At 46.1% G+C, this 12,273-nt stretch overlaps 1 protein-coding gene across 1 annotated transcript in view; it reads left to right on the top strand.

Annotated features, from left to right (window-relative positions):
- The first annotated feature begins 6,749 nt into the window (after positions 1-6,749).
- Positions 6,750-12,273, top strand: part of PRDX2 (peroxiredoxin 2) — a 44,057-nt gene continuing 38,533 nt past the window's right edge. The window contains 4 exon segments of the mRNA XM_078689231.1: positions 6,750-6,773; positions 6,775-6,909; positions 10,592-10,697; positions 11,539-11,692. Of these exon segments, the coding sequence (XP_078545357.1) occupies positions 6,750-6,773; positions 6,775-6,909; positions 10,592-10,697; positions 11,539-11,692 (419 nt within the window).

Below are 12,273 nucleotides of genomic sequence, written 5' to 3'. Positions count from 1 at the left end.
TAGTATATATAAAGTAAGGGGTATAGAGTAGCTATTCATGGTATACAGTGTATTCATTTATTTCTATGTTTTAATTTGTTTTCGCTTACTTTTCATGTACCGCGTTCTTGAGGGTCTGAGAGACACACGCGAATCCATATTGAGCTACCTTTCTGCGCATGACAGTCTTCTGCCGGTGGCATTGACAGTGTGCCAACTGGAGGTCATTGCCAAGATGTGCCTGGGAAGATGCACCTTCGCCTAGCAGAAGAAGCTAAAATGTTCTCAATGTATCATAATTCATAGATACTCTATTGTAATGTAGAAACTTAGGTCATGGGAACCCCAAAATCAATAGGCGGTCCCAGAAATTTTAATACCGGCTTGTAGAAATGAAATGTGATTGGTGTTTTGACCTATCCTACTTGGGGACCAATCGAAATTGGGGATTCTGACACTTGCAACATTTGGGGGGTGGTACACTGACCCGAAAACAGTATAACTAGCCTAGGTTTAGCTAGAGAAATTGTCCGACTTGTCTGAATAGCTGACCTGTCACTGACCCTACGCACTCAATAGGTGACTGATACAGAGGGCTGCGGAGCACTCTGTCCGAAAATTCCATAGACTCTGGAGGTTTTACTAAACCTTAAGTGCTGGCGGAGCACTTTGCGGCGGAATTCGCTAACCCAATCGGGGTTCTGACTGATAGCTGCAGAGAGGGTGGAGCGCAGGCGTTACTTCCGAACTGCGGGTGCTGGTCGTACCTTGGTGGTCCTGTCCTGATCCTAATCTGGGTTTCCTGTCCTGTCCTGGGGTGTCCATTCTGCACCTGCTGTCCTGTTGATGACTGTCCTTCCTTGGGGTTTTTCCTGTCTTTAACTGACCCGTGGCCAGGGTTGGTCTTCACACCATTCTAGGTAAATATAGTGCTGAAACTCTATACTGCACCTTCTATTTTTCTGTCTTTTGCTTCAATAAAGACATACCTTTGCATACGTTGATTTTCCATGCTTTTCGCAAAACTACTGAATGGAAAGCTCATACGTTATTGTTGTTATCTAGCATGTTCCTATTTTTTCCCCTCCCTTTAAGTACATTTTTCTCGATATTATTCATGAAAATATAGATGTGTCTGATCTTTACCTATTTAGTTAACTGAAATGATGTTTCTGAAATTCTAGTCTGTTCCACTTCTTCCCCTCCCATAGGTATATGTTATTTTAGAGCTCTCGAAATTCAAATCCAAAGTTCTTTTTCACTTCCTTTTATTTAGGGGAGGTTTTCAACTGTGACGTTCTAGAAAGTTCGGTAACTCTTCTCGTATTTAGTTATTCCCATTTAAAGACTAACTCTGAAATTTCGGAATTTAGCAAATGTTCTATGTTCTTATCTCATCTTAGACTCATAAATGATTAGCTTGATCTATTTCCTCTATGTATATGTGCTCTTTTATCTTAGTTATTGATTGTTTGCTGGTAATAAATCTCATGTTTTCTGAATCTGAAATCTAGATAAAATCTTTAAAGCTTCCCCGTAGTCTGTGGTCTTTATGAAAATACAGAAGGAAATATAAAGTTGATATTGTGTTGCTGCCTTTCTTCACAGCTAGCTCCCTGATTCATCGTGGTCATTAGGTACCCGTAACGGTGGATTGGTAAGTCGGGTACAACAGAAATATAATAGGAAGGAACAGGGTTACTGGTAGTAGAGTGTAAGGTCACCTGATTAATGTATATGATAAATTGAATTTTATGGGCCCGATACGTGTATGGTAAAACTTTGTTGGTTGGATGACCTGCGCGCTCTATCAGTACCATGTAAATATTAAAAAGTAGGGGACTCATAATCGAGCCCTGGGGAACTCCTGCATTTATTTGTTTTTCCTTTGAGGAGAAAGGTCCCATAGATATTGTCTGAGTTCTATCTGCGAGAAAAGAAACAATCCAGTCGAGGGCTTTGTCCGTGACACCATTCCATCTCAATCTATTGATGAGGATGTCGTGAGAGATAGTGCCGATAAATCAAGCAGTATCAAGACGGCATTTTTTCCCTCATCTTGAATGGATTTTATGGTATCAGTTACTTCCATGAGAGCTGTTTCAGTAGAGTGCTTTCTACGGAAGCCTGATTGTTGTTGGTGTAGAAGGTTGTGTATTTCAACAATGTTCGAAAGTTCCTTGTGGACCATAGATTCCGTTATTTTCCCAAGTATTGGCAATAGGGATATAGGACGCAGATTGGAAAGCTCAGTGGGATCTTTATTGTGTTTTTTCATCAGAGGTTTCACTATAGCTTTTTTCCAGTCTCTAAGTACGATTCCTTTACTAAGTGAGTCATTCACTACTCTCTTAATGATAGGATTCACTATATCCACTATTTGATGGAGAATAAACGGGGGGCACAAATCCGAGGGTGACCCTGATTTGCAGGACATTATAGCATCCCTCGATTGAGCTAAAGTGATAGATTTAAATGCGCTGAGGACACTAAGTACCTCAGCCGGGGGGCTTTTGATTTCCTTAGCAATTGGCAACGCTGCTTGAGAGAAATCTTCCTGAATCAGTTTTATTTTATCTTCAAAGTAGTCTGCGATCTGGTCGCAGAGATCTTTAGAAGGTGGAATTTCTAATTGCAGGGTATTTGGATGGGTAAAAGATGTCACTATTGCAAAGACAGTCTTTTGTCTTTGTTAGGCTTCGGAAATCATTTTGGTGTAGTAATTTCTCTTAGCTGTTTTTTATTAGCGCAAAATAGTTATACCTATTTTTTATATAGAGGACTTTTACTAGGGGATCATAGTCCCTCCTCCATTTGCATTCACATTTTTTACACTGGATGTGAACTTCTGCCAGAGCCTGTGTATACCAAGGGGCACTTTTCTTCCTAATTTTGTCATTCTTCTTTTGGAGACGCTTCAGAGGGGCGAGTTCCCGCATAGCAGCCTGTATCCAGGTGTGAAAAATGTTAGAGTCTTGCTCGACCTCTCCAGACAGAATTGTCTAATTAATTTTGTTTTTTCTAAATGTTTGCATTGTTTTATTTGTATATTCACATGGTTGATGTATCCAAACCATAAATTTTGTATGTGAATTGTATTGCTTCTCAGGCATGAAATGAATGTCCATCATAAATATGTATCATGAAAAAAATGTAAATCATATAACAGGAACATATGAACCTAATGGTTATTGGGTTTTTTCCCGCATAAAATAAATAGCGGTGAAATACATAACCAGGTACCTTCCTTTGTTGTATACTATTGAATATTCATCTATACCTGGCTTGCTAAGGACGAAAAAAAAAACATTGCATACACGTAGCTACAATATAGGCTTCAAGCATCACCCATCTTTTTTGTTTGTTCCTCTTACTGTCCTTTGTAAATGCCGGGTTTTATTTGGTGAATAACCTTAGTAGTCCCTCATTTTGGACTTATGGATCCTCCCATGAGGATTTCCCCTGTTTCATGTACGCTTACTCTTCATGTTATTTAGGATACTTTTTGAAAACTATTTTTTTTTTGGTTGGTCTGCCTCTGCCTCTGCTTGCGTTAGGTGTTTGTCTTTTGTTTACTTCGTGCCAGCTTGATGAAAGGTTCACAGCTGCTTCATTTGCCGTGCTTGTTTTTTAATGTGGGTTTTTCTTCCTGTAGTGTTCACCCGATCCTGTAAACTTCATTCTAAGGAGTCAACTATGTCCGGACCAGCATTTAGGAATTTGTAATTTTGTTGAACTCTGTATTTTGTTTCAAATTACCATTGTTTACTTTTTTTTAATAGTAGACACGGGAAAGCTGCCGCTGCGACTCGAACCCTGTACCCCAGTTCCTAAGTCACCAGCTCTGTAGGTTATGTCATATCCTCGCTCTACTGAGGACTCATAGCGAGTGATTTGTTATTGCGTTAAATTGCTCATACACGTCTCTCTCCTACGTTGCTCTGTTACCTGCCCCTTCCACTTCCATGCCCTTAAAAAAGCTAGTGAGCAGCGACCTCGCATTTCAAAACCTAAGCTCAGCTCAGCATGCGACTATTTTGATCTGGCTGAGACACTGCTCTTCAAAATGGAGCGGGCTGAGAGCTCTCCGTGATGAGCCTATTCTGCACTTCAAATGCAAACCCGTCAGTGCTCGTGTTTTACTACCCAGCTTCTTACATGTCCCAGTTGCGATAAGTATCGTGTCACACAGCAATGACGTGTTTGCCCACAGAGCACGTATCTCGCTAATGGGTTTCTTCAATACGTGAAAATTGTGGTATGGGATGTGTGAATAGAACTAAAAAGAGTTTTTTCCTCAACAAAGAACATCTCTGCCCCCCCACAAAAAAAACCCCATAAAATATGCACTGTCTGTCTCACTCACCACACTTCCCGGTCATGAGCATGTTATCCCATAGAGCACGGGTACTCATTGTACGGCCCGCGGGCCAGGGGCGGCCCGGCAAGCCTTCCCTGGCGGCCCGCGGACCGTGCAGACATCGTACCCGTGTTTGTTTGTTTTTTAAAGAATCTCAGCAATCACCCCTACTGCAGCGCGATGCAGAGACTCTGTGAGGGCCGGGCGATTTCCGTCGGAGTTGGGCTGCAGGGGCCTAAGAGGTGAACAAAGCCTCATTAGCATGCGAATGATCTTTTAAAGACCTGTTAAGTGCTTGGGTGCGGCTGGCTGGCTTGCTGAGTGTGTGTGTTCCCAGAAGCTGTCTCAGCCCAGGCACACACAGGCAGGGTGAGATGAAGAGGGAGAGGGAGGGAAAGGGAAGGAGACAGAGATAGACAGACAGAGGGAGAGCGAGGGGGACAGAGGGAGAGTGAGGGAGAGAGACAGAGGCAGACGGAGGGAGAGTGATGGAGGCAGAGCGAGGGAGAGCGAGAGAGACTGAGGCAGACAGGGAGAGCGAGGGGGAGCGAGGGAGACAGAGGGAGATCGAGGGAGACAGAGGCAGACAGGGAGAGCGAGGGAGGGAGACAGGCAGACAGAGGGAGAGTGGGGGAGGCAGACAGGCAGACAGAGGGAGAGCGAGGGAGGGAGACAGGCAGACAGAGGGAGAGCGAGGTAGGGAGACAGGCAGACAGAGGGAGAGCGAGGGAGGGAGACAGGCAGACAGAGGGAGAGCGAGGGAGGCAGAGCGAGGGAGAGCGAGGGAGACAGAGGGAGAGCGTGGGAGGGAGACAGGCAGACAGGGAGAGCGAGGAAGGGAGACAGGCAGACAGAGGGAGAGCGAGGGAGGGAGACAGAGGCAGACGGAGGGAGAGTGAGGGAGACAGAGCGAGGGAGACAGAGGCAGACAGAGGGAGAGCGAGGCAGACAGAGGGAGAGTGAGGGAGGGAGACAGGAAGACAGAGGGAGAGCGAGGGAAAGACAGAGCGAGGGAGGGAGACCTCAGCGTGAGGGAGACCTCAGAGTGAGGGAGACCTCAGAGTGAGTGAGGGAGACCTCAGAGTGAGGGAGACCTCGGAGTTAGGGAGGGGGAAGGAGAGAGAGGGAGACAGAGGGAAAGAGGGAGGGAGAGGGAAGGAGGGAGAGGGAGAGGGAGGGAGGTAGAGGGAAGGAGAGAGAGGGAGACAGAGGGAAGGAGGGAGAAGGAAGGAGAGAGGGAGAGAGAAATAGAGGAAGGTAGAGGGAAACAGAGAGATAGAGGGAGACAAAGAGAGAGTGATACAGTCAGAGTGAGTGAGACCGAGGGAGTGAGTGAGTGAGACAGAGGGAGAGAGAGGGAGTGAGACAGTCAGAGTGAGTGAGACAGAGGGAGACAGAGAGACAGAGGGAGAGAGAGGTAGAGAGTGGGAGAGAGAGAGGGAGGGAGGGAGACAGAGAGAGAGAGCGCGACAGAGAAAGAACGAGAGAGAGAGAGAGATGTGTGTATGCCGGGTCTGGTGGCTCAGTGGACGAAAGGGTCTGCTGCAGGGACCTGTGATCCACCTCATGGTCAGTTTTTTTTCTAGCCCCGCCCCCTCCCCCTCTGACCACGCCCCCACCGGTGCGGCCCTCGGACACAACCACACTGTAAATTTGGCCCCCAGAGAAAGTTTGTGAGTACCCATGCCATAGAGCTATTCTTTTACAGACCAGGCTGGCAAGCCCTTGCACCCAGCAGGTTTCTTGGCCAGAGACTATTAATATGCGTTTAGGGAAGTTTCCTGGGTTTAGCATGTCTTTCGGTGGTCGCTGTTTACCTTTGCAGGCCTCTGGCATCCCTTGGGCAGTGCAGTGTTTCATTTCAGTGGGATTGAACCTTACCCAGCCCTGCTAGATTCTCTCAGACCCTTTGTTCTACCATTTCTTAGCTAAATTGTAACTGGGGGGTCAAACTTGAGTTGTAAGGTCAGCAAGCTACTATAAAATTGTGCTTCGTCGGAGGTCTTTATATATCCATGCATCGTCACGTCCCCATTGGCACGTGAAAAAACATGTTTTAGCACCCAGGAAAACGAGCTTGCATGGCTAAAAACTCATAAGGTCCCACATACGACACTTATTGGCTTTGCCAATGCGTGTTCTCTCTCAATTTCTTCCCGTCTTTTTCTTCCGGGGAAACCTCAAAGTCTGCGTGCGTAGCTTGCACCCTCCGCAATTCGTACCCCCTCAAACAGCTCGATCATGCACCTGCACTCCAGAGATGGAAGATACCATCTCCCGAGGGGGGTTGGGTAGGAGTGTTCCTCTCCTTCTAGTTGTACTCTGCCTCTGTGTTTTTTAACATCGGCTGTAACAAAGGGGATTAGCACTTGTTACCGAAGGACGTTTCACCTTCCACTCCCTTCGGCGAATGGTTCACCCTGTTACTCAGTACACTCACCCCCGTTGCAGGATGGTACGCTCCGAGCATCCCGGCGCTGGCTATAAATGACCCGGGAGGCGCGCGCGCGGCAGCTGCAGTGTTGGGGGCGAAGTGTGTGCAGTCTTATAGGGTTGAGAAGACCACGAGGGTAGGTACACGGGGTAGCGTAGAGGGGCAACCTCGTCGGTATGTGTGTGACAAAGGGTCGAGAGACAGGCATGGGTGCTGTCATATAGTTGAGGTTGGTCACTTGTAGGTGCTGTATATAATGAAGGAGTATTTCACTTGGTAGAAGCGGGCATAGTAAGGGGATAAGAGAGGGATCCGTTTTAGAGTGCGTGGTGGGTGGGCTGTGTCAGGGGCGTAACACAGGCCCCTGCAGTGCGGTTGTGTAGAGCAGAGGTATGAGCTGTACGTTTTAGAGCGAGGTAGAGAAAAGAATGTACTGTATACTCGAGAGGTGTGTATGAAGGGGTTGTAAAAATCACCAGGGGCAGCTGAAGTGTTACATTTGTGAGGAAAGTACTGTCTGGATCGATTGCATGGGTTGCAGAAGGGACACGCGGGAGGGCACTGCGAATGTGGCACAATATCGGGATAGCAGTGCACGGTCTGTGCATCTTGGAAAGGCGATGTGTGTGGGTTTGAGTCAGTGTGACAGTGGTAGTTTGGAGGATTAGTGCGAGTGTAGCATGGGTGCTTCTAAAGGTTTAGCTGGTTTGTAAAGGCACAGAACGAATTGGCTTAGGCTATTGATGTAGAGTGAGTTTCTTAGTGAGGGGTTGATGTAGGCTGGAAATAAAGCGCGTGAGAAGCTTCTATGAGTAATAAAAAAGTTCGCCTCCATTGCTATTGTTTTTGATAAGGGAAATGCTTGCTAGACTCTTCAAACCAGGGACATTATGAAGTGTAAATGAGAGTGCAGCAGTTTGCATAAAAGGCGTATGAAGGGTGAATAGTAGAAGTGATTGGTGGTGGGTTGAAATAGTAATTGAGTTGTGCCGTGTTTGGTAACCGTGTAGTGTTCAGGCTTTGGTCAACAGGAGCAGTTTTTCAGTTTTATTATTTCTTTTAATAACTTGATAAACCGCTACATACTACTTGTTACCTCCTCAGCAAATGGATCTCAGTGGCCTACCTCGATGAAATGCATTGTGGCTTGTTTCACTCGCTGAGTGTAGCCCACTTCCTCAGATAGCGTGTTGGACTGTGCGGCCGATGAACCACAAACTGAGCTCCAGGATGTTGTTACTTCTAGTACGTGTAGCTGGCACTCAAATCGTAGATGGCATGCGATGAGCTTGCGAACAAAAGTGCACTCTGGCCCGACTGTGGCTCCGATCACCCTACTCGGAAGGGGCATGGAGCATTCGAAATTCGTTTTGAATGAGATCTGGTGAGCCCTCCTCTGGGTGTCACCCATGGAGGCCTGCACTTGTCTGATAATACATTATCTTGGCCGTGGTAGGAGTGACGCCGGCCTCTCCCAGAGCAGAGGTGGACAGCGACCACCGCACCCGCCTGTAAACTGCTGAAGTCCACTGGTTCATTCTGACCTACCTTCAGCGCCCAGACAGCCTGTCCTGAAAGAGCTGAGGCCAGTGGGAGCCCTATCTCACTCATCCGTGGGGTTGGTCTTACACAGGTCATAGTCTCATCTCTTGCCCCTAGAGTTTACTGATTACCTTGTGTTACCCAGTTTTGAATGATATCTGGTAGTTGACACTTGAATCTATTTTAGAACAATTTTATACTATTTAGTGTGGCGAAGCGTTCCGTCCGGTGTAGTTGGGGGTTGACCTATTACATTTAAGAGTGTTGAAGCAAATAAACAGGTCACCTGACCAAGTTGAGGCATCTATACCTGGTCAGTCTTGTTCCAACCAAAAAATTAATCTTCAAGTGGAATGTTTGCAGAGGAGGTTATTAAGCCACTGTAAAACAAAGACTGGCCGCCTTTGCCACAAGGTGTTCATATGCCCATGATGCAGTTGAAACTCTGCTGTAGTAACTAGTAACTGATTGTTGGACGCTGACTCTTACCGAATATTTTCTTTATAAGTCTCACTGTACTGGCGGGAGGTGCAAATTCAATCTGTTTTGCTCCCATTTTTAAAATAAAACTGCATGGAAAATATTCCTTTATATGGTTGGCTTTTAAGGTTTATGTTGTAGTTATTGTCTTCAGGAGGAGGGAGGAGGAATTATATGCCGATGTTCCGTTGTCTTTTGTGCAGGTTTCACTTGATGTGCAGAAAGCCCAGATCATGGTAACCGATAAGGCACGTGACCTAATCTGTTCACTTGTTTTTCTTTCTTTTGGCGTTTAATACTTGTTGCATGAATTGATGAGGTGCTCGGTTTTTCAGCCAGGTACGCTGCTCTTTACTGCCTTTTAAGGTGTGCATGTTCCATACCATGGAATAAACGTACTTCATATCTCTTATTACCTCAACACTTGTTGTCCTTCATTTCCTTGTCGGACTGTTTTTAGTGTGGACTTAGAGACAGTTTCTATGGCTCTCGCCAATTTGTTGTCCAAAAATTATGCTCAACTTATTTCAGGCTAGTTTAGTAGTGTTTTATAGGTAATTTTGTGAGGAATTGGCCAGGAATCTTGGAGAGTGATGGGTATGTCTCAAGAAAATTACTGTGCATGGGCATTGAGTGCAGGTCAGTCGTGACGGACTGATTTTTCCATTTCCACCCGGACCTGTGGAAAAGCACCGGACCTGGCCAATGGGGTGTCTCGTTCTAGGAGGGGGTTTACATATTTTGTTTTTGTGCCCAGGCTAACTGATGATGGAAACTGAGGCCTGAACAGGGTTTACTCCTTTAAGGTGCCTCAGAGGAAGCACATCGAGGAATGGTTCCATCTCAAAGTGGGTGGCATAGCACAATTTCCAGTTGGGTCCCGGCCTGCATGTCTATGCAGAGTCTGCAGGTAGTTGAGGGCTTCACTTCTAATCCGCAGGGGATCGTGGGAGTGCGTGACTATAAGCCGGAGCAGGTGACTGAGGCCCGGTGGGCTCAGAAGCAATGCTGCTCATGTGAAGGAGATTTCGGGTGAAAGCGGACTGGCAGACAGCTTCCGATCTGTGCACACCACTTCAAGGGATAATAATATAGCAGTTAAAGCATGCGGCCGTCTGTGGAGGGCTGTGATGTGTAGGCAAACTTCAAAAGTAGGAAATCTGTCTGAGCACAAAGGAGCCACCCGCTTAGTATACGATATGGCGCTGTTTTAGAAGGCTTAACCATTCCTTTGGTTTGGGAATCGGAGGTCTGTCCTGGAAAGCAAAACATTGCAAGATGCTTGATCTGGAGAATTACAGAAATTACTTTTTAAATTCCATACTCAAACATTTCTGGGTCCACCAGTGTCGCCCTAGTCCAAGCTAAAGCCACCAGGGGCCACTAATTGGGTAGGTAGAAAAGTACCATTAATTGATGGTGGAGTTGACCCTATATAGCTCAGTTTAATTTTCGAGTGCAAGCATTCAATTTTTTGTCGAGTACTGCAGCATTGAGGTGCACTTTCACCTATCCTAGGTGCACCCTTGTGAATTGGGGTCTGCGGTTGCATTGTCAAGAAGCTGAGGTCTCGGCAGTGATACTTTTGCTTTGGGGAAGGCTATGCACAAGACTCAGTGGGTTGCAGTAATAGTGTAGGCTGTGTGCCAGCACTCAGTGCCCTCCTAACCAGACTATGAAGAGTATGCGAGCGACACATCTGCGTGGCCACTGAATGACTTCTTGGACACTCAACCTTGAAAGAGTTGCTAACCCCCTCCGGGGGGGGTTCTGTCCCGTCTTTTTTTTTCCTACAGAAAATGGCATCTGGCAACGCCCACATCGGAAAGCCGGCTCCGGAATTCCACGCCACGGCAGTGGTGAACAGCGAGTTTAAGGATATCAAATTGTCTGATTACAGAGGTACTTAGAATGGAGGGTCCAATTTTGGTTTGCATGTTTTAGGAATACGCCATGCTACAAATGCATCTGCATAGTGTCCTTCTAGCCTCACTCCCGGTTGGGTCAATTAAAACGGGCTTTAAAAAAAAACCCGTTTACCTTTTCTTTGCAAATGCAGCCTTTTTAGTTCCAAAATGCCACAAATTACCAGTATACCGGCAAATATCTCATTGTAACAGTTGTGGTGTATGAAGGGGGTGCCCTGACCTGTGATCCACAAGTTGCCTGGGCAACTGCGCTTCAGGTCCGCGCCCACTATGTTGTCATACAAACATGCGGATTTTTTTTAACCTGTAGGTTATGCACATCCGCAGTAGGCGTAAACCACTGAGCAGTTTTACCTGCTACTATGAAGGATTGTGCTTCTAGCAGAAAGCAGCATATTATAACAAACTGTAATGCACACTATCGTTTTGGCTGTTTTAAGGGTGCCTAGAAATTAACCCAATATGTAGTCACTGAAGTGTTCTGAGATGGATTCAGTAGGCACTGTGTAATTGTAGAGACCAAGCATACTTTAATGCGTATCACTGTCTCCGCTGTGCAGCAGCTCCTGTAGCACTGTCTTTATATCTACGACAATTGTGCCCAGACTCCCTGCACTCCTTAGAGCGTGGCCACAAGATGTTCTTCACCCATCGCCCTTTGGCTTCAGGTCCTGCATGCTACTGGACTTACATTTCCTGGCTACAATACCTTGAATGCTATATACATGGCTCCAAGACTGGTTGGGATGTTTTGTGCTTCGAGGTTAATGTAGATTAGTAGTTCTGCTGTCATTTCACTTGTCTTTACTTTTCAGGAAAGTATGTGGTTTTCTTCTTCTATCCCCTCGACTTCACATTCGTCTGCCCCACCGAGATCACAGCCTTCAGTGACCGCGCAGAGGAATTTCGCAAGATAAACTGCGAGATCATTGGTGCCTCAGTTGACTCTCATTTCACCCATCTTGCATGGTAGGTGCAGGTTCATTTTCAGTTAGTCGTGGTGCTATCACTTTTTTGCCTTTTTCATCTTGAATGTGTGCTTTTGGTGTTTATAGGGGTGCATACAGGGTGGTGCTTCTGCCTATATATCGTGTGCTCACACGTGTTTAGATGGCTTTGCCTGGGAAACATATAGCAGTGAATCCTTTATGCATGCAGTTTGATGCCTTGAACACCTGCCTTTTACCCCCATATTGAGTATAAAGAGCTAAATGTCTCCAGCATATGGGTGGGCCTATCTAAGAGTAGTAAACATTAGTTCTGATAGAGACTTCTTTTTTTTTTTTTTTTACTTCCGTAATTTTTTATTGAAAATAAAGAGCATATTTACATGGTACTGGGTGAAGAACACATGGGGAAAGAGAAAGAAGAAAAAGCGCCGGGGCGGGGGGGGTTGTCAAGCATTGTATACATTGGCTTTAATTAGTTTGGCTCTTGACAGTCCATTCTGCAATTTGTTACATCTTCTTCTCTCCGTTCTTGCACGTTCCAGTTTCCCCCGTGTCCCTTTGCCACCGGTATGGTTATCTTTCCGCCCCCCTGGTGATGTG

The sequence above is a fragment of the Lissotriton helveticus genome, chromosome 1_1 (genome assembly GCF_964261635.1).
Source record: "Lissotriton helveticus chromosome 1_1, aLisHel1.1, whole genome shotgun sequence".
NCBI lineage: Eukaryota > Metazoa > Chordata > Amphibia > Caudata > Salamandridae > Lissotriton > Lissotriton helveticus.
Note: the sequence above shows the minus strand (reverse complement) of the source record. Positions and strands in the feature narration are given on the sequence as shown.